This window comes from Giraffa tippelskirchi, chromosome 12, assembly GCF_054371585.1.
Source record: "Giraffa tippelskirchi isolate mGirTip1 chromosome 12, T2T-mGirTip1v1.2.pri, whole genome shotgun sequence".
NCBI classification, from domain to species: Eukaryota; Metazoa; Chordata; class Mammalia; order Artiodactyla; family Giraffidae; genus Giraffa; species Giraffa tippelskirchi.
The window spans coordinates 68,021,248-68,049,062 of NC_137286.1; the positions used below are offsets into that span (position 1 = coordinate 68,021,248).

General features: G+C 55.3%; 2 protein-coding genes and 1 long non-coding RNA gene across 3 annotated transcripts; all 3 read right to left on the reverse strand.

Moving 5' to 3' along the window:
• Positions 1 to 91: 91 nt before the first annotated feature.
• LOC145530015 (uncharacterized) lies at positions 92 to 1,890 on the reverse strand. The gene is made up of 2 exons (XR_014071413.1): positions 1,003 to 1,890; positions 92 to 752 (listed from the first exon to the last, which is right to left on the reverse strand). It is a non-coding gene; the product is annotated as an uncharacterized LOC145530015 (long non-coding RNA).
• A 5,756-nt stretch (positions 1,891 to 7,646) lies between these two features.
• LOC145529965 (uncharacterized) lies at positions 7,647 to 9,568 on the reverse strand. The gene is made up of 3 exons (XM_081550740.1): positions 9,360 to 9,568; positions 8,648 to 8,960; positions 7,647 to 8,397 (listed from the first exon to the last, which is right to left on the reverse strand). The coding sequence occupies exons 1-3, from the start codon at positions 9,492 to 9,494 to the stop codon at positions 7,769 to 7,771; spliced, it is 1,077 nt and encodes a 358-aa protein (XP_081406866.1). The 5' UTR covers positions 9,495 to 9,568; the 3' UTR covers positions 7,647 to 7,768.
• Positions 9,569 to 23,030: 13,462 nt separating this feature from the next.
• LOC145529968 (uncharacterized) lies at positions 23,031 to 24,846 on the reverse strand. Its single transcript, XM_081550744.1, has 3 exons — positions 24,654 to 24,846; positions 23,942 to 24,254; positions 23,031 to 23,691 (listed from the first exon to the last, which is right to left on the reverse strand). Exons 1-3 carry the CDS (start codon positions 24,786 to 24,788, stop codon positions 23,063 to 23,065), a joined length of 1,077 nt encoding a protein of 358 aa, XP_081406870.1. The 5' UTR covers positions 24,789 to 24,846; the 3' UTR covers positions 23,031 to 23,062.
• Between the last annotated feature and the right edge of the window lie 2,969 nt (positions 24,847 to 27,815).

A 27,815-nucleotide genomic window follows, 5' to 3' on the forward strand; every position in this document is an offset into this window, starting at 1 on the left:
CTTTGTTGGGGGGTGGGGCATAAAGATCAAACGGGTCTGAAACCACAAAGTGGTGATGGTAACACAGTATCACCAGAGTCACACAACAGTGTTCCCAAATTGCAACAATGATGAAAAAGTTTACTAATCCCAACTTAACCAACAAAAATACACGAAACCATACAAAAAGTAAAACATCACCAGTAAGGTGGAAACAAACCAAATGCAAAGCAGTTCAGGGGAAAGGAACTCCATGTCCCCTGGGGGCAGACCGAGTTGACGGCGTCCACGGTGAGCCGACAGGGATGGAGGCGGCAGAGCCGACCGCTCCCCTGGACGTGGTGTTTCCGGCAAGGGCTCTGGGTCTCTGTCCAGAGCGGGGGCTCGTTCTTCCTGCAGGGGCGGGTGAGTCATCGTCGGCGTCTGGGTGTTGCGCGGGAGCCAGGGCAGGCTCTCCCTGCCGAGGCGGTGACTCCTCCTCTGCCTCGGGTTCTCCTGCCAAAGCCCGAGCAGGTACAGGTGCACGTGGAGGTGGAGGTTCTGGCTGAGGGGGTGGGACATCAGTGCCTGGGGCTGGGGGTCCTGCAGGCACGGAGATCCGATCTGCCCGGTGTGCTGGCCAGAACCCAGCTGGCCTGGTGTCTCTGCGAGGGCAAGTCTCGGTTCTCCATCTGCCCTCGGTGGATCCCTGGGTCCTGCACCTGGAGCCACCACCTCTGTAGGGACAGGTCTGGGAAGTGGAGCCTGGTTCCAGTTGGAGGCCAGTGCTAGAGCTGGGGGAGAAGCAAAGTTTGCCCACAGGCCAGCCTTGGCATGTGCGTATCCCGGGACAGAAAGCTTCCAAGAGATTCCCAAAGAATACCCAGGGTCGGATGTCTTTTGGGACTGAAGTGTGCAAGATGGGGGTGGGGGTGTGAGGCCAGCGCTTCCTGCAGGCCCAGCAGCATCTTTCGGGGACTCGTCCCTGTGTAGCTCAGCACCCCCTCCCCACACACTCCCGTGCACCAGCCCCAGCGTCCTCACCTCTGTGCTCTGGCGTGCTGGGCTCCAGGTCCTCCTGCTGCCTCAGAGGCCGGGGTTCTCGGGACTCCGGGTCGGAGCCGGGTGTGCTGAGCTCCGTGGCAGCCTCAGACTGGGCCGCCGGGTGTATCCTGGGCGGTGTCTCGGCAGCAGGCCTTCCCCGCCTCCGCTTCGCCCCCGGTGGGGCTGATGCCTCCGTGGGCACGCTCACCTGGAGCCTGCACTGGGCCTCAGGGGCGGGGGGGTGGTGCTCCGACCCCTCCCTCCGGGAGGTGGACGGGGTGTCCCCGTCCTCGGCCTCATCACGTGGGAAGCTCTGCAACGACAGTGACCGTCAGCCAGCCGTGCTGGGAGTTTTCCGAGCTGGGCCTGGCCAGTGGAGCCGCTGCTTCTGCCTGCTCGAACTTCTCTTCCCAGAAGGGTCAGAGACGTGTGTCTGCTCAGATCCCCACCCGGGAGGAAAGAGACCCACCTGAGGGTGTGAGGCCAGCCTGGGCGGCCGGCGCTGCCCGCACTCTCCCCATCCCAGCCAGCCTGCTCTCCCCTGGGGTGTGGACACAACTTGCCCGTCGGCTTCTGACCCCACATCCGCCTGGGCTTCCTTGAGGGAGACACACCCCGAGAAACCCGCATCCACACACACAGGCAAAGGACCCGGTGTTTCCGGGTGGCATGGGAGAGGTGGGCTGGCCCGGCCTGGGGCTCCCCGTGTTACCTTTCTGTTTCTCCGGGCAAAGGGCCAGAGGCCTCTCGGGGGTGCCCTGAGCCAACGTTGACAGGGTGCCCACGCACACTGCCTGTGAGCTCTCCTGAGGCCCTGGCCTCTGGGCAGGGGCAAACAGCAGAACATCCTGGCAGCAAGTGATCTGGCTGGGGGCTCCTCTCCGCTCTGGAGGCCTGGATACCCGGGTTGCGGGTTCTGTTGGGTTCTGTTGCCGGCAGGTGACATCATTTCCTGGGGTTCGTGCTGAGGTCCCTTCCCCAAAGCTTCCCAAGGGAATCTCTGGGTTTCTGACTGCTCGACCACCCCCCTTAGGCCATGTGCAGGCACAGTGACAGCCACACTGCCCAGCCCACAGCCCTGGGGAGGCCTGGGTGCAGCCAGGGCCTGAGCTCCGAGGACCCCGCTGCTCTCAGACCAGGCTCCTTCTTCTCATAAGTGGTGTGGCCCTGGACAAGCGTATGCCCCTCAGGGTTTCCCCAGTCTCTCCATCTGCAGAGTGGGGGTCATTCTCCCATCTGCTTCCTAGTTCTGTCGGCCTACGAGCAGCTCCATGCCTTTCCACCTGGGGCCGATATCACGTGGAGCTTGTGCGCTGAGACTTCAGAAAGAAAGACTCCATCCAGGGCTGACACAGCACAGAATGGGGCAGAACGAGGCCTGGATGCGCCGTGGTACCCAGGAAAAGGCACTCCCCCTCCTGACTGTTTTGAGACCCCGCATCCAAGTTGGAGGACCGAAAGGAAGACTCGAAGGTCTCCCTCTCTTATAGAAAAGAGTAGCCAACTTTCTGGTCCTCTGTTTCCATTGAGATTCTGTTCAAGTGTCCCAGCTCGGCTTCTGCGGGTGGCTGAGCTTCTAAGGGCTCCCTGCGTTCTTGTCTTTTCCTCTCCAAACCTTCCGTCCTTTTCCCCCTTCTGGGGTGGATGGGCGCTGTCGTTGCTTCTACCTTCGAGACAGATTGATGAAAAGTCTGGACCGTCGATTCCTTTCCTCTCTCTGGTTCCGTGTCTCTCTCTGGCTCTGTCCCTCTCTTTTCCCTTCTCGATTCAGTCTGTGTCTTCCTCTTTCTCTCTCGTGTGTGGATGGATGGATGCTAGGAATGCACATGTATATGATTAGATGAGGGTTATGTTTTAGGGATAGGTTAGAGGGAGAGAAAGGCTTTAGGTCGGAGTTGGTCATGGGGGAAGGGTCAAGGGTGGTGGTGGTGTTTCTTGGAATCTGAGTGCTGTGCATTCTTCGTCTCTTTCCATATGAACCCCTTCTCAGATACACCACTTGCAAGGAGTCTCTCATGTTCCGTTTCCTATCTTTTGCATTTCTGAATGCTTAGCTTCTCTGTTGTGAAGAGGTTCCATTGGATGGAAACCCGTTGGCGTACTTCGTTTTCCTCTTTCCCTTACTTGAAGAGACCCATTTCTACCTCCGCCCAGCAAATGGCAAGGAGACTCTGATGTTAAGGAGCCTTTGACCTACGCTTCTTTCTAGCTATCTCATGATATCAGTCTTTAGGGTGAGGTTTTTCCCCGATATTGAGGTGGTGTGAGATCAAAACCAATAGCGTTCTTCAGATGTAGCTGTCTGGTTTTCCCATGGACATTTATTGAAGAGGCTTTCTTGTTCCCATTTGGATATTCTCCCCTTCTGTGTCAGAGATGAGTTGACCATGGATGCCGGGGTTTGTTTCTGGACCCTCAACTTTATTCCATCGATCTGGATCTGTGTGTGTTGTTGTATTCCCAATAGCATACTGTCCTGCTGCTGCCGCTGCGGCTAAGTCACTTCAGTCGTGCCTGACTCTGTGCGACCCCATGGCCTGCAGCCTACCAGGCTCCTCCGTCCATGGCATTTTCCAGGCAAGAGTACTGGAGTGGGTCGCCATCGCCTTCTCCGATACTCTCCTGAGGATCCTAGTTTGGTCGTCTAATTTCCTTTCACACAACCTTGGATGTCCGTATCGGGGCTTTTTCGTCGGATTGTATTGACAATTTAGGCTCTTTTCTGTTTCCGTACCCCTTTTGCAATTCTTTGTTCGGTGCGAAAATGCATTGGCCTTTTGGGAGGAATAGCATCGAAGCTGTGGATTGCCTTGTGGGGCTGTGACATCATTTTCCCAATAGGAATTCTTTCAAGCCCTGAGCACAGCTTCTCTTTCCAGTGGTTGGTGTGGGCTTGATCTTCCTTCTTCCATCTCTCGCCGTTTTGTCAGGACAGGTCCTTCCTTCCCTTCTGGGTTAGATGGACTCGTGGGTATCACTTCAGTGAATGGCATTGTCAGTGGGGGTGATAATTCCCTTCTCATTGGAAGACTTTGCTGTGAGTATTAGAAATGCAAGTGATTTCTCTTCCCCTTCCTCCCTGTCCATCTCTCAGAGCCACCGGGAAACAGAGGCCTCATCCAGGGTCACACAGGCCTGAGGGAGTGCAACTAGACTGTTGTTTCTCCAGGCCCTCAGTGCTGGACATCATCCGGGATACTCTGTGTGTGTCTTCCTCAGTCTGCTGTCCCTTCAGACCTTTCCCTAGTTTTCACAGGCTTGTCGTGTTGGTGTTCTTTTTCTGTTTGGAGACACATCCTTGAGAAGCTTTGTGTTTCCACTCATTCGTCTCGCGATGTATGACCTGTCTTTTGCTTTTGTAATGAGGTCTTTCCCACAGTAGATATCTTTGATTTTGCAAAGTCCACTGTATTCTCTGGGTTGTTTTGTGAGCTGCCTTTTCGTTTTGTGTGTGAAGACTCAAAGCACATGTCTGGTTTCTGCTCATTGCTCTTCTAGATTTGTGACAAGTTTTCATGGAAACTTTGTCTAGGGATAACTGGAAGTGAACTCGGTGTAAGGTGTCAAGTCTCCATCTCCATTCATGTCATGCCCTGCAGTTTCCAATTCCCTGTTCCTGAGTGGTTTTGGAGACCTTGTGGGAAGTTTGGTTGCATCGGAGTTTGCGTTTCCACCTTGAGTAGATTCACACTGTTCTGCCCTCAGGGACACTGTCAAGGGGGAGTGAGGAGCTGCCTGCACTTCCAGCAGTGACCACACGGTGGGGCGAGTGCTGCTCTCCCCTCTGGGAGCCCCAGGCCACAGGCATCCCAGTGAGGAGCCAGCTCTGTGCTCAGCTGAAAGGAGTTAGTCTCTCAGGAGCCTCTGAGCCCTTGCCTTTGGATCACCCAGGGTGGGCATTTGCTGTGACAGAAAAAATTGCCCTGAATTCCATGGACGGAAGAGCCTGGCTGTGTGGAGTTCGTGAGTTGCCGTGAATCAGACACAACTGAGGACACAAAAATTCAATAGACTAAAACACTTTTTGGGGGTGGGGGGAGTGAAAGGGGGTGATGTGGGGTTTTTTGTCTTATATAATAGCCGAGGGAAATCTAGTTTAAACCTAAATTCACATAGATGGGAAAGGTATAGCTCTCCGTCACCCTATTAAAAAAAAAAAAAAAAAAAACGACTTCACTTTTCTGAAAGCTTATTTAGTAGCTTCCTTGAGCAGTTCATTGTGAAGGATTTTTTTTTTTTCTGTGACATTGGCCTCATTAAAATGTACGGTTTGCCTTTACTGGATAATTTTGTTCATTGGTTTGTTAGGGAATCTTGGTAATATTTGAGTTTCCTGGGGAGTATGGTCACATGACCTGGCCCTGGCCAATCGGTGCGTTCCACCTCCCTGGCCACTGTGATTGGCTCCGGACTGGGGCAGTGCCCAATCGGGGCCCAGGGCCGGGCCTCACGTTGGAAGCCAGGGGAAGACGAGCTCTCGTCCTGCTGGGGTAGGGGAAGGGGTGGGGCCGGGGGAGGTCAGGCTCCAGCAGTGGGAGGGGCTTGAGGTCCGCCTGCGGCAGTTGGTGACCTTCCTGCTCCCCTCAGGGCAGAGCCGCCGGCCTGAGAATGAGGGCGCTGCTGAGCCCAAGGCGCTGGGATGGCCCGCTGCTGCTGTGGTCCCAGAGCTCCACCCGAGACCTGAGGGAGGCCGTCTGCCCGTGAGTCCTCTCCCGCTTGTCTGTCAGCTTGTTTGAACCATGCTGGGTTTTCTGCCCAGCTGGCTAAGGGGAGTCCCTGGAAATGCAAGGGTGTGGGTTTTGGCAGACTTCAGGGAAGACATGCCAGATGAGCCTGGGAGACTCCAGCTTAATCTGGATTCAGGAGATATCTCTTCGGGCCAGCTAGTAATTGTAGGATAAGCCTAATGAGTCTTCACAGGATGAAGAGAGTAACGTGCCAAGGTAGCAATCGATGTCCTCATTCGAGAGGATGAAGCTGGTGCTCAGAGAAGGGGGGAACTTGGCCACAGCAAGGAGGTGTGCACCCAGACAGAACCCCCAGATCCGGCCATTGGAGCTCAGGGAGGCCACTGGTGTGGCTTGTCCCTGTGGCAGGGGCCGAGGCACGCAGCCCACCCTGATTCCTGCGGGGGCCTGACTTGGGAAGTGCCATCTGGTAGCTTTGAGACTCACCAAACCAAATTGCACTGGAGAGAGGAAGGACACCTTCCTTCATCCACCCCCCACCCCCGCCGGATTCCCACATACCCTGACCCCTTTCTCTTGATTTCGGAGCCATTTCCAGAGTCCCGCTCATATGACCTCATTCGAAGTGCACTGTGGACGAGCTGCCATCTGCAGCTGCTACCACAGCAGCCAAGGGCTTTAGCTCCCGAGTACCTCCCTTCCTTTGGAACTTGGGGGCCCTCTACTCCCCACTTGCACACCACAGACCTTTGCTGAGGATTGTGGGGACCCTCACTCAGTTTGCAGCACGTTGTAGCCATCCCTGTCCTCTCAATACCTCCCTTGCCACTCAGCTTGTGAGCCCCTTTGGAGCAGCGTGGCCCACCTGGCTGCAACGGAAGAGACACAGCTGACAGTGAAACAACAGCTTAGATCTGACAGCCGGAAAGCTCTGTCAAAAGGGACCTCCCTCTTCACACCGTAGAGGCTGTAGGAGCCGCCAGGCTTTCGGAACCAGTGCAGGGGCCAAAATGACTCCACAGCCGTTTTCCTTCCTGGGGAGGGTTCTGGCTCGAGTGGGAATGGCTCAAGTCTCCTAAGGTTCTGAAAGCCCACTGTGTGCAGATTCACGGTACACAGAGAGGAGAAGGTGGAGTCCTGCCCTGGAGGTGGTCACAGCTCACGGATGAGCCAGGCAGGCAGGCAGGCAGGCAGGCAGGGCATGAGAACACCTGAGCTGCCTTCATGAGTGAATGGTGTGGGGGCAGAGGAAGAGAAGCCGGTCTGCTCCCCCATGTGGTGCCCAGGGCAGGTTGTCCCCAGAGGAAACCCTTACGACGGTGAGGACTCTCACTGCTGTTTCCCAAGGGGTTCCGTCGGTGCGTGTCTTCCCCGGAGCGGTCAGGCCGTCTCTAAAGTACACTGGCCATGGGCATTGCCTCTCCTTGGAACTTCCCACGTGTTTCTCTTTTTTATGGAACAGTGATTTTTCTAGAGGGGTTCTGGGCCACAAGGTTGTTGGGTCATTTTCTAGCCTTCTGTCGTGAAGAACGCTTTCCTGGGCGTTGGGGTGGTTTGTTGTTCCAGCTCCCTTTCTTGGCTTCTTTTGGGAGCTGGTGCAACAAGAGGAGCTCAGCCTCTGCCTTCTGGCTGAGATGTCACCCTTCAAAGAGCAATGCCTGCCTGGAGATAATGATGGCATTTGCCAAAAGGGCTTCGTTTGGCACATGATATCTTGAAAGGACGTACACCGTCCTGTCAGCTATCAAAGGCTAGTTCAAATGACATAAAAATGAGAACTCTCCAATGGAGTCTTACAGTAGGTGGAGAGTCCGAAAGAAACTCCTTCAGTCATTTCACTGAGAGTCATTGATTGGGGACACCAAGAATATAGGAAGGAATGCAGAAAGAAAAGTTGAAATTGTGTTCAGGATCGGGGGGAGGGATGAACAGGGCGTGCTTGCCTTGAATCCAGGCTTTGTTGGGGGGTGGGGCATAAAGATCAAACGGGTCTGAAACCACAAAGTGGTGATGGTAACACAGTATCACCAGAGTCACACAACAGTGTTCCCAAATTGCAACAATGATGAAAAAGTTTACTAATCCCAACTTAACCAACAAAAATACACGAAACCATACAAAAAGTAAAACATCACCAGTAAGGTGGAAACAAACCAAATGCAAAGCAGTTCAGGGGAAAGGAACTCCATGTCCCCTGGGGGCAGACCGAGTTGACGGCGTCCACGGTGAGCCGACAGGGATGGAGGCGGCAGAGCCGACCGCTCCCCTGGACGTGGTGTTTCCGGCAAGGGCTCTGGGTCTCTGTCCAGAGCGGGGGCTCGTTCTTCCTGCAGGGGCGGGTGAGTCATCGTCGGCGTCTGGGTGTTGCGCGGGAGCCAGGGCAGGCTCTCCCTGCCGAGGCGGTGACTCCTCCTCTGCCTCGGGTTCTCCTGCCAAAGCCCGAGCAGGTACAGGTGCACGTGGAGGTGGAGGTTCTGGCTGAGGGGGTGGGACATCAGTGCCTGGGGCTGGGGGTCCTGCAGGCACGGAGATCCGATCTGCCCGGTGTGCTGGCCAGAACCCAGCTGGCCTGGTGTCTCTGCGAGGGCAAGTCTCGGTTCTCCATCTGCCCTCGGTGGATCCCTGGGTCCTGCACCTGGAGCCACCACCTCTGTAGGGACAGGTCTGGGAAGTGGAGCCTGGTTCCAGTTGGAGGCCAGTGCTAGAGCTGGGGGAGAAGCAAAGTTTGCCCACAGGCCAGCCTTGGCATGTGCGTATCCCGGGACAGAAAGCTTCCAAGAGATTCCCAAAGAATACCCAGGGTCGGATGTCTTTTGGGACTGAAGTGTGCAAGATGGGGGTGGGGGTGTGAGGCCAGCGCTTGCTGTAGGCCCAGCAGCATCTTTCGGGGACTCGTCCCTGTGTAGCTCAGCACCCCCTCCCCACACACTCCCGTGCACCAGCCCCAGCGTCCTCACCTCTGTGCTCTGGCGTGCTGGGCTCCAGGTCCTCCTGCTGCCTCAGAGGCCGGGGTTCTCGGGACTCCGGGTCGGAGCCGGGTGTGCTGAGCTCCGTGGCAGCCTCAGACTGGGCCGCCGGGTGTATCCTGGGCGGTGTCTCGGCAGCAGGCCTTCCCCGCCTCCGCTTCGCCCCCGGTGGGGCTGATGCCTCCGTGGGCACGCTCACCTGGAGCCTGCACTGGGCCTCAGGGGCGGGGGGGTGGTGCTCCGACCCCTCCCTCCGGGAGGTGGACGGGGTGTCCCCGTCCTCGGCCTCATCACGTGGGAAGCTCTGCAACGACAGTGACCGTCAGCCAGCCGTGCTGGGAGTTTTCCGAGCTGGGCCTGGCCAGTGGAGCCGCTGCTTCTGCCTGCTCGAACTTCTCTTCCCAGAAGGGTCAGAGACGTGTGTCTGCTCAGATCCCCACCCGGGAGGAAAGAGACCCACCTGAGGGTGTGAGGCCAGCCTGGGCGGCCGGCGCTGCCCGCACTCTCCCCATCCCAGCCAGCCTGCTCTCCCCTGGGGTGTGGACACAACTTGCCCGTCGGCTTCTGACCCCACATCCGCCTGGGCTTCCTTGAGGGAGACACACCCCGAGAAACCCGCAGCCACACACACAGGCAAAGGACCCGGTGTTTCCGGGTGGCATGGGAGAGGTGGCCTGGCACGGCCTGGGGCTCCCCGTGTTACCTTTCTGTTTCTCCGGGCAAAGGGCCAGAGGCCTCTCGGGGGTGCCCTGAGCCAACGTTGACAGGGTGCCCACGCACACTGCCTGTGAGCTCTCCTGAGGCCCCGGCCTCTGGGCAGGGGCAAACAGCAGAACATCCTGGCAGCAAGTGATCTGGCTGGGGGCTCCTCTCCGCTCTGGAGGCCTGGATACCCGGGTTGCGGGTTCTGTTGGGTTCTGTTGCCGGCAGGTGACATCATTTCCTGGGGTTCGTGCTGAGGTCCCTTCCCCAAAGCTTCCCAAGGGAATCTCTGGGTTTCTGACTGCTCGACCACCCCCCTTAGGCCATGTGCAGGCACAGTGACAGCCACACTGCCCAGCCCACAGCCCTGGGGAGGCCTGGGTGCAGCCAGGGCCTGAGCTCCGAGGACCCCGCTGCTCTCAGACCAGGCTCCTTCTTCTCATAAGTGGTGTGGCCCTGGACAAGCGCATGCCCCTCAGGGTTTCCCCAGTCTCTCCATCTGCAGAGTGGGGGTCATTCTCCCATCTGCTTCCTAGTTCTGTCGGCCTACGAGCAGCTCCATGCCTTTCCACCTGGGGCCGATATCACGTGGAGCTTGTGCGCTGAGACTTCAGAAAGAAAGACTCCATCCAGGGCTGACACAGCACAGAATGGGGCAGAACGAGGCCTGGATGCGCCGTGGTACCCAGGAAAAGGCACTCCCCCTCCTGACTGTTTTGAGACCCCGCATCCAAGTTGGAGGACCGAAAGGAAGACTCGAAGGTCTCCCTCTCTTATAGAAAAGAGTAGCCAACTTTCTGGTCCTCTGTTTCCATTGAGATTCTATTCAAGTGTCCCAGCTCGGCTTCTGCGGGTGGCTGAGCTTCTAAGGGCTCCCTGCGTTCTTGTCTTTTCCTCTCCAAACCTTCCGTCCTTTTCCCCCTTCTGGGGTGGATGGGCGCTGTCGTTGCTTCTACCTTCGAGACAGATTGATGAAAAGTCTGGACCGTCGATTCCTTTCCTCTCTCTGGTTCCGTGTCTCTCTCTGGCTCTGTCCCTCTCTTTTCCCTTCTCGATTCAGTCTGTGTCTTCCTCTTTCTCTCTCGTGTGTGGATGGATGGATGCTAGGAATGCACATGTATATGATTAGATGAGGGTTATGTTTTAGGGATAGGTTAGAGGGAGAGAAAGGCTTTAGGTCGGAGTTGGTCATGGGGGAAGGGTCAAGGGTGGTGGTGGTGTTTCTTGGAATCTGAGTGCTGTGCATTCTTCGTCTCTTTCCATATGAACCCCTTCTCAGATACACCACTTGCAAGGAGTCTCTCATGTTCCGTTTCCTATCTTTTGCATTTCTGAATGCTTAGCTTCTCTGTTGTGAAGAGGTTCCATTGGATGGAAACCCGTTGGCGTACTTCGTTTTCCTCTTTCCCTTACTTGAAGAGACCCATTTCTACCTCCGCCCAGCAAATGGCAAGGAGACTCTGATGTTAAGGAGCCTTTGACCTACGCTTCTTTCTAGCTATCTCATGATATCAGTCTTTAGGGTGAGGTTTTTCCCCGATATTGAGGTGGTGTGAGATCAAAACCAATAGCGTTCTTCAGATGTAGCTGTCTGGTTTTCCCATGGACATTTATTGAAGAGGCTTTCTTGTTCCCATTTGGATATTCTCCCCTTCTGTGTCAGAGATGAGTTGACCATGGATGCCGGGGTTTGTTTCTGGACCCTCAACTTTATTCCATCGATCTGGATCTGTGTGTGTTGTTGTATTCCCAATAGCATACTGTCCTGCTGCTGCCGCTGCGGCTAAGTCACTTCAGTCGTGCCTGACTCTGTGCGACCCCATGGCCTGCAGCCTACCAGGCTCCTCCGTCCATGGCATTTTCCAGGCAAGAGTACTGGAGTGGGTCGCCATCGCCTTCTCCGATACTCTCCTGAGGATCCTAGTTTGGTCGTCTAATTTCCTTTCACACAACCTTGGATGTCCGTATCGGGGCTTTTTCGTCGGATTGTATTGACAATTTAGGCTCTTTTCTGTTTCCGTACCCCTTTTGCAATTCTTTGTTCGGTGCGAAAATGCATTGGCATTTTGGGAGGAATAGCATCGAAGCTGTGGATTGCCTTGTGGGGCTGTGACATCATTTTCCCAATAGGAATTCTTTCAAGCCCTGAGCACAGCTTCTCTTTCCAGTGGTTGGTGTGGGCTTGATCTTCCTTCTTCCATCTCTCGCCGTTTTGTCAGGACAGGTCCTTCCTTCCCTTCTGGGTTAGATGGACTCGTGGGTATCACTTCAGTGAATGGCATTGTCAGTGGGGGTGATAATTCCCTTCTCATTGGAAGACTTTGCTGTGAGTATTAGAAATGCAAGTGATTTCTCTTCCCCTTCCTCCCTGTCCATCTCTCAGAGCCACCGGGAAACAGAGGCCTCATCCAGGGTCACACAGGCCTGAGGGAGTGCAACTAGACTGTTGTTTCTCCAGGCCCTCAGTGCTGGACATCATCCGGGATACTCTGTGTGTGTCTTCCTCAGTCTGCTGTCCCTTCAGACCTTTCCCTAGTTTTCACAGGCTTGTCGTGTTGGTGTTCTTTGTCTGTTTGGAGACACATCCTTGAGAAGCTTTGTGTTTCCACTCATTCGTCTCGCGATGTATGACCTGTCTTTTGCTTTTGTAATGAGGTCTTTCCCACAGTAGATATCTTTGATTTTGCAAAGTCCACTGTATTCTCTGGGTTGTTTTGTGAGCTGCCTTTTCGTTTTGTGTGTGAAGACTCAAAGCACATGTCCGGTTTCTGCTCATTGCTCTTCTAGATTTGTGACAAGTTTTCATGGAAACTTTGTCTAGGGATAACTGGAAGTGAACTCGGTGTAAGGTGTCAAGTCTCCATCTCCATTCATGTCATGCCCTGCAGTTTCCAATTCCCTGTTCCTGAGTGGTTTTGGAGACCTTGTGGGAAGTTTGGTTGCATCGGAGTTTGCGTTTCCACCTTGAGTAGATTCACACTGTTCTGCCCTCAGGGACACTGTCAAGGGGGAGTGAGGAGCTGCCTGCACTTCCAGCAGTGACCACACGGTGGGGCGAGTGCTGCTCTCCCCTCTGGGAGCCCCAGGCCACAGGCATCCCAGTGAGGAGCCAGCTCTGTGCTCAGCTGAAAGGAGTTAGTCTCTCAGGAGCCTCTGAGCCCTTGCCTTTGGATCACCCAGGGTGGGCATTTGCTGTGACAGAAAAAATTGCCCTGAATTCCATGGACGGAAGAGCCTGGCTGTGTGGAGTTCGTGAGTTGCCGTGAATCAGACACAACTGAGGACACAAAAATTCAATAGACTAAAACACTTTTTGGGGGTGGGGGGAGTGAAAGGGGGTGATGTGGGGTTTTTTGTCTTATATAATAGCCGAGGGAAATCTAGTTTAAACCTAAATTCACATAGATGGGAAAGGTATAGCTCTCCGTCACCCTATTAAAAAAAAAAAAAAAAAAACGACTTCACTTTTCTGAAAGCTTATTTAGTAGCTTCCTTGAGCAGTTCATTGTGAAGGATTTTTTTTTTTTTTCTGTGACATTGGCCTCATTAAAATGTACGGTTTGCCTTTACTGGATAATTTTGTTCATTGGTTTGTTAGGGAATCTTGGTAATATTTGAGTTTCCTGGGGAGTATGGTCACATGACCTGGCCCTGGCCAATCGGTGCGTTCCACCTCCCTGGCCACTGTGATTGGCTCCGGACTGGGGCAGTGCCCAATCGGGGCCCAGGGCCGGGCCTCACGTTGGAAGCCAGGGGAAGACGAGCTCTCGTCCTGCTGGGGTAGGGGAAGGGGTGGGGCCGGGGGAGGTCAGGCTCCAGCAGTGGGAGGGGCTTGAGGTCCGCCTGCGGCAGTTGGTGACCTTCCTGCTCCCCTCAGGGCAGAGCCGCCGGCCTGAGAATGAGGGCGCTGCTGAGCCCAAGGCGCTGGGATGGCCCGCTGCTGCTGTGGTCCCAGAGCTCCACCCGAGACCTGAGGGAGGCCGTCTGCCCGTGAGTCCTCTCCCGCTTGTCTGTCAGCTTGTTTGAACCATGCTGGGTTTTCTGCCCAGCTGGCTAAGGGGAGTCCCTGGAAATGCAAGGGTGTGGGTTTTGGCAGACTTCAGGGAAGACATGCCAGATGAGCCTGGGAGACTCCAGCTTAATCTGGATTCAGGAGATATCTCTTCGGGCCAGCTAGTAATTGTAGGATAAGCCTAATGAGTCTTCACAGGATGAAGAGAGTAACGTGCCAAGGTAGCAATCGATGTCCTCATTCGAGAGGATGAAGCTGGTGCTCAGAGAAGGGGGGAACTTGGCCACAGCAAGGAGGTGTGCACCCAGACAGAACCCCCAGATCCGGCCATTGGAGCTCAGGGAGGCCACTGGTGTGGCTTGTCCCTGTGGCAGGGGCCGAGGCATGCAGCCCACCCTGATTCCTGCGGGGGCCTGACTTGGGAAGTGCCATCTGGTAGCTTTGAGACTCACCAAACCAAATTGCACTGGAGAGAGGAAGGACACCTTCCTTCATCCACCCCCCACCCCCGCCGGATTCCCACATACCCTGACCCCTTTCTCTTGATTTCGGAGCCATTTCCAGAGTCCCGCTCATATGACCTCATTCGAAGTGCACTGTGGACGAGCTGCCATCTGCAGCTGCTACCACAGCAGCCAAGGGCTTTAGCTCCCGAGTACCTCCCTTCCTTTGGAACTTGGGGGCCCTCTACTCCCCACTTGCACACCACAGACCTTTGCTGAGGATTGTGGGGACCCTCACTCAGTTTGCAGCACGTTGTAGCCATCCCTGTCCTCTCAATACCTCCCTTGCCACTCAGCTTGTGAGCCCCTTTGGAGCAGCGTGGCCCACCTGGCTGCAACGGAAGAGACACAGCTGACAGTGAAACAACAGCTTAGATCTGACAGCCGGAAAGCTCTGTCAAAAGGGACCTCCCTCTTCACACCGTAGAGGCTGTAGGAGCCGCCAGGCTTTCGGAAGCAGTGCAGGGGCCAAAATGACTCCACAGCCGTTTTCCTTCCTGGGGAGGGTTCTGGCTCGAGTGGGAATGGCTCAAGTCTCCTAAGGTTCTGAAAGCCCACTGTGTGCAGATTCACGGTACACAGAGGGGAGAAGGTGGAGTCCTGCCCTGGAGGTGGTCACAGCTCACGGATGAGCCAGGCAGGCAGGCAGGCAGGCAGGCAGGGCATGAGAACACCTGAGCTGCCTTCATGAGTGAATGGTGTGGGGGCAGAGGAAGAGAAGCCGGTCTGCTCCCCCATGTGGTGCCCAGGGCAGGTTGTCCCCAGAGGAAACCCTTACGACGGTGAGGACTCTCACTGCTGTTTCCCAAGGGGTTCCGTCGGTGCGTGTCTTCCCCGGAGCGGTCAGGCCGTCTCTAAAGTACACTGGCCATGGGCATTGCCTCTCCTTGGAACTTCCCACGTGTTTCTCTTTTTTATGGAACAGTGATTTTTCTAGAGGGGTTCTGGGCCACAAGGTTGTTGGGTCATTTTCTAGCCTTCTGTCGTGAAGAACGCTTTCCTGGGCGTTGGGGTGGTTTGTTGTTCCAGCTCCCTTTCTTGGCTTCTTTTGGGAGCTGGTGCAACAAGAGGAGCTCAGCCTCTGCCTTCTGGCTGAGATGTCACCCTTCAAACAGCAATGCCTGCCTGGAGATAATGATGGCATTTGCCAACAGGGCTTCGTTTGGCACATGATATCTTGAAAGGACGTACACCGTCCTGTCAGCTATCAAAGGCTAGTTCAAATGACATAAAAATGAGAACTCTCCAATGGAGTCTTACAGTAGGTGGAGAGTCCGAAAGAAACTCCTTCAGTCATTTCACTGAGAGTCATTGATTGGGGACACCAAGAATATAGGAAGGAATGCAGAAAGAAAAGTTGAAATTGTGTTCAGGATCGGGGGGGAGGGATGAACAGGGCGTGCTTGCCTTGAATCCAGGCTTTGTTGGGGGGTGGGGCATAAAGATCAAACGGGTCTGAAACCACAAAGTGGTGATGGTAACACAGTATCACCAGAGTCACACAACAGTGTTCCCAAATTGCAACAATGATGAAAAAGTTTACTAATCCCAACTTAACCAACAAAAATACACGAAACCATACAAAAAGTAAAACATCACCAGTAAGGTGGAAACAAACCAAATGCAAAGCAGTTCAGGGGAAAGGAACTCCATGTCCCCTGGGGGCAGACCGAGTTGACGGCGTCCACGGTGAGCCGACAGGGATGGAGGCGGCAGAGCCGACCGCTCCCCTGGACGTGGTGTTTCCGGCAAGGGCTCTGGGTCTCTGTCCAGAGCGGGGGCTCGTTCTTCCTGCAGGGGCGGGTGAGTCATCGTCGGTGTCTGGGTGTTGCGCGGGAGCCAGGGCAGGCTCTCCCTGCCGAGGCGGTGACTCCTCCTCTGCCTCGGGTTCTCCTGCCAAAGCCCGAGCAGGTACAGGTGCACGTGGAGGTGGAGGTTCTGGCTGAGGGGGTGGGACATCAGTGCCTGGGGCTGGGGGTCCTGCAGGCACGGAGATCCGATCTGCCCGGTGTGCTGGCCAGAACCCAGCTGGCCTGGTGTCTCTGCGAGGGCAAGTCTCGGTTCTCCATCTGCCCTCGGTGGATCCCTGGGTCCTGCACCTGGAGCCACCACCTCTGTAGGGACAGGTCTGGGAAGTGGAGCCTGGTTCCAGTTGGAGGCCAGTGCTAGAGCTGGGGGAGAAGCAAAGTTTGCCCACAGGCCAGCCTTGGCATGTGCGTATCCCGGGACAGAAAGCTTCCAAGAGATTCCCAAAGAATACCCAGGGTCGGATGTCTTTTGGGACTGAAGTGTGCAAGATGGGGGTGGGGGTGTGAGGCCAGCGCTTGCTGTAGGCCCAGCAGTATCTTTCGGGGACTCGTCCCTGTGTAGCTCAGCACCCCCTCCCCACACACTCCCGTGCACCAGCCCCAGCGTCCTCACCTCTGTGCTCTGGCGTGCTGGGCTCCAGGTCCTCCTGCTGCCTCAGAGGCCGGGGTTCTCGGGACTCCGGGTCGGAGCCGGGTGTGCTGAGCTCCGTGGCAGCCTCAGACTGGGCCGCCGGGTGTATCCTGGGCGGTGTCTCGGCAGCAGGCCTTCCCCGCCTCCGCTTCGCCCCCGGTGGGGCTGATGCCTCCGTGGGCACGCTCACCTGGAGCCTGCACTGGGCCTCAGGGGCGGGGGGGTGGTGCTCCGACCCCTCCCTCCGGGAGGTGGACGGGGTGTCCCCGTCCTCGGCCTCATCACGTGGGAAGCTCTGCAACGACAGTGACCGTCAGCCAGCCGTGCTGGGAGTTTTCCGAGCTGGGCCTGGCCAGTGGAGCCGCTGCTTCTGCCTGCTCGAACTTCTCTTCCCAGAAGGGTCAGAGACGTGTGTCTGCTCAGATCCCCACCCGGGAGGAAAGAGACCCACCTGAGGGTGTGAGGCCAGCCTGGGCGGCCGGCGCTGCCCGCACTCTCCCCATCCCAGCCAGCCTGCTCTCCCCTGGGGTGTGGACACAACTTGCCCGTCGGCTTCTGACCCCACATCCGCCTGGGCTTCCTTGAGGGAGACACACCCCGAGAAACCCGCATCCACACACACAGGCAAAGGACCCGGTGTTTCCGGGTGGCATGGGAGAGGTGGGCTGGCCCGGCCTGGGGCTCCCCGTGTTACCTTTCTGTTTCTCCGGGCAAAGGGCCAGAGGCCTCTCGGGGGTGCCCTGAGCCAACGTTGACAGGGTGCCCACGCACACTGCCTGTGAGCTCTCCTGAGGCCCCGGCCTCTGGGCAGGGGCAAACAGCAGAACATCCTGGCAGCAAGTGATCTGGCTGGGGGCTCCTCTCCGCTCTGGAGGCCTGGATACCCGGGTTGCGGGTTCTGTTGGGTTCTGTTGCCGGCAGGTGACATCATTTCCTGGGGTTCGTGCTGAGGTCCCTTCCCCAAAGCTTCCCAAGGGAATCTCTGGGTTTCTGACTGCTCGACCACCCCCCTTAGGCCATGTGCAGGCACAGTGACAGCCACACTGCCCAGCCCACAGCCCTGGGGAGGCCTGGGTGCAGCCAGGGCCTGAGCTCCGAGGACCCCGCTGCTCTCAGACCAGGCTCCTTCTTCTCATAAGTGGTGTGGCCCTGGACAAGCGTATGCCCCTCAGGGTTTCCCCAGTCTCTCCATCTGCAGAGTGGGGGTCATTCTCCCATCTGCTTCCTAGTTCTGTCGGCCTACGAGCAGCTCCATGCCTTTCCACCTGGGGCCGATATCACGTGGAGCTTGTGCGCTGAGACTTCAGAAAGAAAGACTCCATCCAGGGCTGACACAGCACAGAATGGGGCAGAACGAGGCCTGGATGCGCCGTGGTACCCAGGAAAAGGCACTCCCCCTCCTGACTGTTTTGAGACCCCGCATCCAAGTTGGAGGACCGAAAGGAAGACTCGAAGGTCTCCCTCTCTTATAGAAAAGAGTAGCCAACTTTCTGGTCCTCTGTTTCCATTGAGATTCTGTTCAAGTGTCCCAGCTCGGCTTCTGCGGGTGGCTGAGCTTCTAAGGGCTCCCTGCGTTCTTGTCTTTTCCTCTCCAAACCTTCCGTCCTTTTCCCCCTTCTGGGGTGGATGGGCGCTGTCGTTGCTTCTACCTTCGAGACAGATTGATGAAAAGTCTGGACCGTCGATTCCTTTCCTCTCTCTGGTTCCGTGTCTCTCTCTGGCTCTGTCCCTCTCTTTTCCCTTCTCGATTCAGTCTGTGTCTTCCTCTTTCTCTCTCGTGTGTGGATGGATGGATGCTAGGAATGCACATGTATATGATTAGATGAGGGTTATGTTTTAGGGATAGGTTAGAGGGAGAGAAAGGCTTTAGGTCGGAGTTGGTCATGGGGGAAGGGTCAAGGGTGGTGGTGGTGTTTCTTGGAATCTGAGTGCTGTGCATTCTTCGTCTCTTTCCATATGAACCCCTTCTCAGATACACCACTTGCAAGGAGTCTCTCATGTTCCGTTTCCTATCTTTTGCATTTCTGAATGCTTAGCTTCTCTGTTGTGAAGAGGTTCCATTGGATGGAAACCCGTTGGCGTACTTCGTTTTCCTCTTTCCCTTACTTGAAGAGACCCATTTCTACCTCCGCCCAGCAAATGGCAAGGAGACTCTGATGTTAAGGAGCCTTTGACCTACGCTTCTTTCTAGCTATCTCATGATATCAGTCTTTAGGGTGAGGTTTTTCCCCGATATTGAGGTGGTGTGAGATCAAAACCAATAGCGTTCTTCAGATGTAGCTGTCTGGTTTTCCCATGGACATTTATTGAAGAGGCTTTCTTGTTCCCATTTGGATATTCTCCCCTTCTGTGTCAGAGATGAGTTGACCATGGATGCCGGGGTTTGTTTCTGGACCCTCAACTTTATTCCATCGATCTGGATCTGTGTGTGTTGTTGTATTCCCAATAGCATACTGTCCTGCTGCTGCCGCTGCGGCTAAGTCACTTCAGTCGTGCCTGACTCTGTGCGACCCCATGGCCTGCAGCCTACCAGGCTCCTCCGTCCATGGCATTTTCCAGGCAAGAGTACTGGAGTGGGTCGCCATCGCCTTCTCCGATACTCTCCTGAGGATCCTAGTTTGGTCGTCTAATTTCCTTTCACACAACCTTGGATGTCCGTATCGGGGCTTTTTCGTCGGATTGTATTGACAATTTAGGCTCTTTTCTGTTTCCGTACCCCTTTTGCAATTCTTTGTTCGGTGCGAAAATGCATTGGCCTTTTGGGAGGAATAGCATCGAAGCTGTGGATTGCCTTGTGGGGCTGTGACATCATTTTCCCAATAGGAATTCTTTCAAGCCCTGAGCACAGCTTCTCTTTCCAGTGGTTGGTGTGGGCTTGATCTTCCTTCTTCCATCTCTCGCCGTTTTGTCAGGACAGGTCCTTCCTTCCCTTCTGGGTTAGATGGACTCGTGGGTATCACTTCAGTGAATGGCATTGTCAGTGGGGGTGATAATTCCCTTCTCATTGGAAGACTTTGCTGTGAGTATTAGAAATGCAAGTGATTTCTCTTCCCCTTCCTCCCTGTCCATCTCTCAGAGCCACCGGGAAACAGAGGCCTCATCCAGGGTCACACAGGCCTGAGGGAGTGCAACTAGACTGTTGTTTCTCCAGGCCCTCAGTGCTGGACATCATCCGGGATACTCTGTGTGTGTCTTCCTCAGTCTGCTGTCCCTTCAGACCTTTCCCTAGTTTTCACAGGCTTGTCGTGTTGGTGTTCTTTGTCTGTTTGGAGACACATCCTTGAGAAGCTTTGTGTTTCCACTCATTCGTCTCGCGATGTATGACCTGTCTTTTGCTTTTGTAATGAGGTCTTTCCCACAGTAGATATCTTTGATTTTGCAAAGTCCACTGTATTCTCTGGGTTGTTTTGTGAGCTGCCTTTTCGTTTTGTGTGTGAAGACTCAAAGCACATGTCCGGTTTCTGCTCATTGCTCTTCTAGATTTGTGACAAGTTTTCATGGAAACTTTGTCTAGGGATAACTGGAAGTGAACTCGGTGTAAGGTGTCAAGTCTCCATCTCCATTCATGTCATGCCCTGCAGTTTCCAATTCCCTGTTCCTGAGTGGTTTTGGAGACCTTGTGGGAAGTTTGGTTGCATCGGAGTTTGCGTTTCCACCTTGAGTAGATTCACACTGTTCTGCCCTCAGGGACACTGTCAAGGGGGAGTGAGGAGCTGCCTGCACTTCCAGCAGTGACCACACGGTGGGGCGAGTGCTGCTCTCCCCTCTGGGAGCCCCAGGCCACAGGCATCCCAGTGAGGAGCCAGCTCTGTGCTCAGCTGAAAGGAGTTAGTCTCTCAGGAGCCTCTGAGCCCTTGCCTTTGGATCACCCAGGGTGGGCATTTGCTGTGACAGAAAAAATTGCCCTGAATTCCATGGACGGAAGAGCCTGGCTGTGTGGAGTTCGTGAGTTGCCGTGAATCAGACACAACTGAGGACACAAAAATTCAATAGACTAAAACACTTTTTGGGGGTGGGGGGAGTGAAAGGGGGTGATGTGGGGTTTTTTGTCTTATATAATAGCCGAGGGAAATCTAGTTTAAACCTAAATTCACATAGATGGGAAAGGTATAGCTCTCCGTCACCCTATTAAAAAAAAAAAAAAAAAAACGACTTCACTTTTCTGAAAGCTTATTTAGTAGCTTCCTTGAGCAGTTCATTGTGAAGGATTTTTTTTTTTTTTCTGTGACATTGGCCTCATTAAAATGTACGGTTTGCCTTTACTGGATAATTTTGTTCATTGGTTTGTTAGGGAATCTTGGTAATATTTGAGTTTCCTGGGGAGTATGGTCACATGACCTGGCCCTGGCCAATCGGTGCGTTCCACCTCCCTGGCCACTGTGATTGGCTCCGGACTGGGGCAGTGCCCAATCGGGGCCCAGGGCCGGGCCTCACGTTGGAAGCCAGGGGAAGACGAGCTCTCGTCCTGCTGGGGTAGGGGAAGGGGTGGGGCCGGGGGAGGTCAGGCTCCAGCAGTGGGAGGGGCTTGAGGTCCACCTGCGGCAGTTGGTGACCTTCCTGCTCCCCTCAGGGCAGAGCCGCCGGCCTGAGAATGAGGGCGCTGCTGAGCCCAAGGCGCTGGGATGGCCCGCTGCTGCTGTGGTCCCAGAGCTCCACCCGAGACCTGAGGGAGGCCGTCTGCCCGTGAGTCCTCTCCCGCTTGTCTGTCAGCTTGTTTGAACCATGCTGGGTTTTCTGCCCAGCTGGCTAAGGGGAGTCCCTGGAAATGCAAGGGTGTGGGTTTTGGCAGACTTCAGGGAAGACATGCCAGATGAGCCTGGGAGACTCCAGCTTAATCTGGATTCAGGAGATATCTCTTCGGGCCAGCTAGTAATTGTAGGATAAGCCTAATGAGTCTTCACAGGATGAAGAGAGTAACGTGCCAAGGTAGCAATCGATGTCCTCATTCGAGAGGATGAAGCTGGTGCTCAGAGAAGGGGGGAACTTGGCCACAGCAAGGAGGTGTGCACCCAGACAGAACCCCCAGATCCGGCCATTGGAGCTCAGGGAGGCCACTGGTGTGGCTTGTCCCTGTGGCAGGGGCCGAGGCACGCAGCCCACCCTGATTCCTGCGGGGGCCTGACTTGGGAAGTGCCATCTGGTAGCTTTGAGACTCACCAAACCAAATTGCACTGGAGAGAGGAAGGACACCTTCCTTCATCCACCCCCCACCCCCGCCGGATTCCCACATACCCTGACCCCTTTCTCTTGATTTCGGAGCCATTTCCAGAGTCCCGCTCATATGACCTCATTCGAAGTGCACTGTGGACGAGCTGCCATCTGCAGCTGCTACCACAGCAGCCAAGGGCTTTAGCTCCCGAGTACCTCCCTTCCTTTGGAACTTGGGGGCCCTCTACTCCCCACTTGCACACCACAGACCTTTGCTGAGGATTGTGGGGACCCTCACTCAGTTTGCAGCACGTTGTAGCCATCCCTGTCCTCTCAATACCTCCCTTGCCACTCAGCTTGTGAGCCCCTTTGGAGCAGCGTGGCCCACCTGGCTGCAACGGAAGAGACACAGCTGACAGTGAAACAACAGCTTAGATCTGACAGCCGGAAAGCTCTGTCAAAAGGGACCTCCCTCTTCACACCGTAGAGGCTGTAGGAGCCGCCAGGCTTTCGGAACCAGTGCAGGGGCCAAAATGACTCCACAGCCGTTTTCCTTCCTGGGGAGGGTTCTGGCTCGAGTGGGAATGGCTCAAGTCTCCTAAGGTTCTGAAAGCCCACTGTGTGCAGATTCACGGTACACAGAGAGGAGAAGGTGGAGTCCTGCCCTGGAGGTGGTCACAGCTCACGGATGAGCCAGGCAGGCAGGCAGGCAGGCAGGCAGGGCATGAGAACACCTGAGCTGCCTTCATGAGTGAATGGTGTGGGGGCAGAGGAAGAGAAGCCGGTCTGCTCCCCCATGTGGTGCCCAGGGCAGGTTGTCCCCAGAGGAAACCCTTACGACGGTGAGGACTCTCACTGCTGTTTCCCAAGGGGTTCCGTCGGTGCGTGTCTTCCCCGGAGCGGTCAGGCCGTCTCTAAAGTACACTGGCCATGGGCATTGCCTCTCCTTGGAACTTCCCACGTGTTTCTCTTTTTTATGGAACAGTGATTTTTCTAGAGGGGTTCTGGGCCACAAGGTTGTTGGGTCATTTTCTAGCCTTCTGTCGTGAAGAACGCTTTCCTGGGCGTTGGGGTGGTTTGTTGTTCCAGCTCCCTTTCTTGGCTTCTTTTGGGAGCTGGTGCAACAAGAGGAGCTCAGCCTCTGCCTTCTGGCTGAGATGTCACCCTTCAAACAGCAATGCCTGCCTGGAGATAATGATGGCATTTGCCAAAAGGGCTTCGTTTGGCACATGATATCTTGAAAGGACGTACACCGTCCTGTCAGCTATCAAAGGCTAGTTCAAATGACATAAAAATGAGAACTCTCCAATGGAGTCTTACAGTAGGTGGAGAGTCCGAAAGAAACTCCTTCAGTCATTTCACTGAGAGTCATTGATTGGGGACACCAAGAATATAGGAAGGAATGCAGAAAGAAAAGTTGAAATTGTGTTCAGGATCGGGGGGGAGGGATGAACAGGGCGTGCTTGCCTTGAATCCAGGCTTTGTTGGGGGGTGGGGCATAAAGATCAAACGGGTCTGAAACCACAAAGTGGTGATGGTAACACAGTATCACCAGAGTCACACAACAGTGTTCCCAAATTGCAACAATGATGAAAAAGTTTACTAATCCCAACTTAACCAACAAAAATACACGAAACCATACAAAAAGTAAAACATCACCAGTAAGGTGGAAACAAACCAAATGCAAAGCAGTTCAGGGGAAAGGAACTCCATGTCCCCTGGGGGCAGACCGAGTTGACGGCGTCCACGGTGAGCCGACAGGGATGGAGGCGGCAGAGCCGACCGCTCCCCTGGACGTGGTGTTTCCGGCAAGGGCTCTGGGTCTCTGTCCAGAGCGGGGGCTCGTTCTTCCTGCAGGGGCGGGTGAGTCATCGTCGGCGTCTGGGTGTTGCGCGGGAGCCAGGGCAGGCTCTCCCTGCCGAGGCGGTGACTCCTCCTCTGCCTCGGGTTCTCCTGCCAAAGCCCGAGCAGGTACAGGTGCACGTGGAGGTGGAGGTTCTGGCTGAGGGGGTGGGACATCAGTGCCTGGGGCTGGGGGTCCTGCAGGCACGGAGATCCGATCTGCCCGGTGTGCTGGCCAGAACCCAGCTGGCCTGGTGTCTCTGCGAGGGCAAGTCTCGGTTCTCCATCTGCCCTCGGTGGATCCCTGGGTCCTGCACCTGGAGCCACCACCTCTGTAGGGACAGGTCTGGGAAGTGGAGCCTGGTTCCAGTTGGAGGCCAGTGCTAGAGCTGGGGGAGAAGCAAAGTTTGCCCACAGGCCAGCCTTGGCATGTGCGTATCCCGGGACAGAAAGCTTCCAAGAGATTCCCAAAGAATACCCAGGGTCGGATGTCTTTTGGGACTGAAGTGTGCAAGATGGGGGTGGGGGTGTGAGGCCAGCGCTTGCTGTAGGCCCAGCAGCATCTTTCGGGGACTCGTCCCTGTGTAGCTCAGCACCCCCTCCCCACACACTCCCGTGCACCAGCCCCAGCGTCCTCACCTCTGTGCTCTGGCGTGCTGGGCTCCAGGTCCTCCTGCTGCCTCAGAGGCCGGGGTTCTCGGGACTCCGGGTCGGAGCCGGGTGTGCTGAGCTCCGTGGCAGCCTCAGACTGGGCCGCCGGGTGTATCCTGGGCGGTGTCTCGGCAGCAGGCCTTCCCCGCCTCCGCTTCGCCCCCGGTGGGGCTGATGCCTCCGTGGGCACGCTCACCTGGAGCCTGCACTGGGCCTCAGGGGCGGGGGGGTGGTGCTCCGACCCCTCCCTCCGGGAGGTGGACGGGGTGTCCCCGTCCTCGGCCTCATCACGTGGGAAGCTCTGCAACGACAGTGACCGTCAGCCAGCCGTGCTGGGAGTTTTCCGAGCTGGGCCTGGCCAGTGGAGCCGCTGCTTCTGCCTGCTCGAACTTCTCTTCCCAGAAGGGTCAGAGACGTGTGTCTGCTCAGATCCCCACCCGGGAGGAAAGAGACCCACCTGAGGGTGTGAGGCCAGCCTGGGCGGCCGGCGCTGCCCGCACTCTCCCCATCCCAGCCAGCCTGCTCTCCCCTGGGGTGTGGACACAACTTGCCCGTCGGCTTCTGACCCCACATCCGCCTGGGCTTCCTTGAGGGAGACACACCCCGAGAAACCCGCAGCCACACACACAGGCAAAGGACCCGGTGTTTCCGGGTGGCATGGGAGAGGTGGCCTGGCCCGGCCTGGGGCTCCCCGTGTTACCTTTCTGTTTCTCCGGGCAAAGGGCCAGAGGCCTCTCGGGGGTGCCCTGAGCCAACGTTGACAGGGTGCCCACGCACACTGCCTGTGAGCTCTCCTGAGGCCCCGGCCTCTGGGCAGGGGCAAACAGCAGAACATCCTGGCAGCAAGTGATCTGGCTGGGGGCTCCTCTCCGCTCTGGAGGCCTGGATACCCGGGTTGCGGGTTCTGTTGGGTTCTGTTGCCGGCAGGTGACATCATTTCCTGGGGTTCGTGCTGAGGTCCCTTCCCCAAAGCTTCCCAAGGGAATCTCTGGGTTTCTGACTGCTCGACCACCCCCCTTAGGCCATGTGCAGGCACAGTGACAGCCACACTGCCCAGCCCACAGCCCTGGGGAGGCCTGGGTGCAGCCAGGGCCTGAGCTCCGAGGACCCCGCTGCTCTCAGACCAGGCTCCTTCTTCTCATAAGTGGTGTGGCCCTGGACAAGCGTATGCCCCTCAGGGTTTCCCCAGTCTCTCCATCTGCAGAGTGGGGGTCATTCTCCCATCTGCTTCCTAGTTCTGTCGGCCTACGAGCAGCTCCATGCCTTTCCACCTGGGGCCGATATCACGTGGAGCTTGTGCGCTGAGACTTCAGAAAGAAAGACTCCATCCAGGGCTGACACAGCACAGAATGGGGCAGAACGAGGCCTGGATGCGCCGTGGTACCCAGGAAAAGGCACTCCCCCTCCTGACTGTTTTGAGACCCTGCATCCAAGTTGGAGGACCGAAAGGAAGACTCGAAGGTCTCCCTCTCTTATAGAAAAGAGTAGCCAACTTTCTGGTCCTCTGTTTCCATTGAGATTCTGTTCAAGTGTCCCAGCTCGGCTTCTGCGGGTGGCTGAGCTTCTAAGGGCTCCCTGCGTTCTTGTCTTTTCCTCTCCAAACCTTCCGTCCTTTTCCCCCTTCTGGGGTGGATGGGCGCTGTCGTTGCTTCTACCTTCGAGACAGATTGATGAAAAGTCTGGACCGTCGATTCCTTTCCTCTCTCTGGTTCCGTGTCTCTCTCTGGCTCTGTCCCTCTCTTTTCCCTTCTCGATTCAGTCTGTGTCTTCCTCTTTCTCTCTCGTGTGTGGATGGATGGATGCTAGGAATGCACATGTATATGATTAGATGAGGGTTATGTTTTAGGGATAGGTTAGAGGGAGAGAAAGGCTTTAGGTCGGAGTTGGTCATGGGGGAAGGGTCAAGGGTGGTGGTGGTGTTTCTTGGAATCTGAGTGCTGTGCATTCTTCGTCTCTTTCCATATGAACCCCTTCTCAGATACACCACTTGCAAGGAGTCTCTCATGTTCCGTTTCCTATCTTTTGCATTTCTGAATGCTTAGCTTCTCTGTTGTGAAGAGGTTCCATTGGATGGAAACCCGTTGGCGTACTTCGTTTTCCTCTTTCCCTTACTTGAAGAGACCCATTTCTACCTCCGCCCAGCAAATGGCAAGGAGACTCTGATGTTAAGGAGCCTTTGACCTACGCTTCTTTCTAGCTATCTCATGATATCAGTCTTTAGGGTGAGGTTTTTCCCCGATATTGAGGTGGTGTGAGATCAAAACCAATAGCGTTCTTCAGATGTAGCTGTCTGGTTTTCCCATGGACATTTATTGAAGAGGCTTTCTTGTTCCCATTTGGATATTCTCCCCTTCTGTGTCAGAGATGAGTTGACCATGGGTGCCGGGGTTTGTTTCTGGACCCTCAACTTTATTCCATCGATCTGGATCTGTGTGTGTTGTTGTATTCCCAATAGCATACTGTCCTGCTGCTGCCGCTGCGGCTAAGTCACTTCAGTCGTGCCTGACTCTGTGCGACCCCATGGCCTGCAGCCTACCAGGCTCCTCCGTCCATGGCATTTTCCAGGCAAGAGTACTGGAGTGGGTCGCCATCGCCTTCTCCGATACTCTCCTGAGGATCCTAGTTTGGTCGTCTAATTTCCTTTCACACAACCTTGGATGTCCGTATCGGGGCTTTTTCGTCGGATTGTATTGACAATTTAGGCTCTTTTCTGTTTCCGTACCCCTTTTGCAATTCTTTGTTCGGTGCGAAAATGCATTGGCCTTTTGGGAGGAATAGCATCGAAGCTGTGGATTGCCTTGTGGGGCTGTGACATCATTTTCCCAATAGGAATTCTTTCAAGCCCTGAGCACAGCTTCTCTTTCCAGTGGTTGGTGTGGGCTTGATCTTCCTTCTTCCATCTCTCGCCGTTTTGTCAGGACAGGTCCTTCCTTCCCTTCTGGGTTAGATGGACTCGTGGGTATCACTTCAGTGAATGGCATTGTCAGTGGGGGTGATAATTCCCTTCTCATTGGAAGACTTTGCTGTGAGTATTAGAAATGCAAGTGATTTCTCTTCCCCTTCCTCCCTGTCCATCTCTCAGAGCCACCGGGAAACAGAGGCCTCATCCAGGGTCACACAGGCCTGAGGGAGTGCAACTAGACTGTTGTTTCTCCAGGCCCTCAGTGCTGGACATCATCCGGGATACTCTGTGTGTGTCTTCCTCAGTCTGCTGTCCCTTCAGACCTTTCCCTAGTTTTCACAGGCTTGTCGTGTTGGTGTTCTTTGTCTGTTTGGAGACACATCCTTGAGAAGCTTTGTGTTTCCACTCATTCGTCTCGCGATGTATGACCTGTCTTTTGCTTTTGTAATGAGGTCTTTCCCACAGTAGATATCTTTGATTTTGCAAAGTCCACTGTATTCTCTGGGTTGTTTTGTGAGCTGCCTTTTCGTTTTGTGTGTGAAGACTCAAAGCACATGTCCGGTTTCTGCTCATTGCTCTTCTAGATTTGTGACAAGTTTTCATGGAAACTTTGTCTAGGGATAACTGGAAGTGAACTCGGTGTAAGGTGTCAAGTCTCCATCTCCATTCATGTCATGCCCTGCAGTTTCCAATTCCCTGTTCCTGAGTGGTTTTGGAGACCTTGTGGGAAGTTTGGTTGCATCGGAGTTTGCGTTTCCACCTTGAGTAGATTCACACTGTTCTGCCCTCAGGGACACTGTCAAGGGGGAGTGAGGAGCTGCCTGCACTTCCAGCAGTGACCACACGGTGGGGCGAGTGCTGCTCTCCCCTCTGGGAGCCCCAGGCCACAGGCATCCCAGTGAGGAGCCAGCTCTGTGCTCAGCTGAAAGGAGTTAGTCTCTCAGGAGCCTCTGAGCCCTT

Bases quoted from the DNA above. Each gene is read 5' to 3' on its own strand.
- LOC145529968 (XM_081550744.1), bottom strand. From the start codon at position 24,788: ATGTTCTGCTGTTTGCCCCTGCCCAGAGGCCGGGGCCTCAGGAGAGCT. The intron at 24,255-24,653 runs GTAACACGGGGA...CTGTCGTTGCAG, and splicing joins TTGCCCGGAGAAACAGAAAG to AGCTTCCCACGTGATGAGGC. The intron at 23,692-23,941 runs GTGAGGACGCTG...CTTCTCCCCCAG, and splicing joins CAGCACGCCAGAGCACAGAG to CTCTAGCACTGGCCTCCAAC.
- LOC145529965 (XM_081550740.1), bottom strand. From the start codon at position 9,494: ATGTTCTGCTGTTTGCCCCTGCCCAGAGGCCGGGGCCTCAGGAGAGCT. The intron at 8,961-9,359 runs GTAACACGGGGA...CTGTCGTTGCAG, and splicing joins TTGCCCGGAGAAACAGAAAG to AGCTTCCCACGTGATGAGGC. The intron at 8,398-8,647 runs GTGAGGACGCTG...CTTCTCCCCCAG, and splicing joins CAGCACGCCAGAGCACAGAG to CTCTAGCACTGGCCTCCAAC.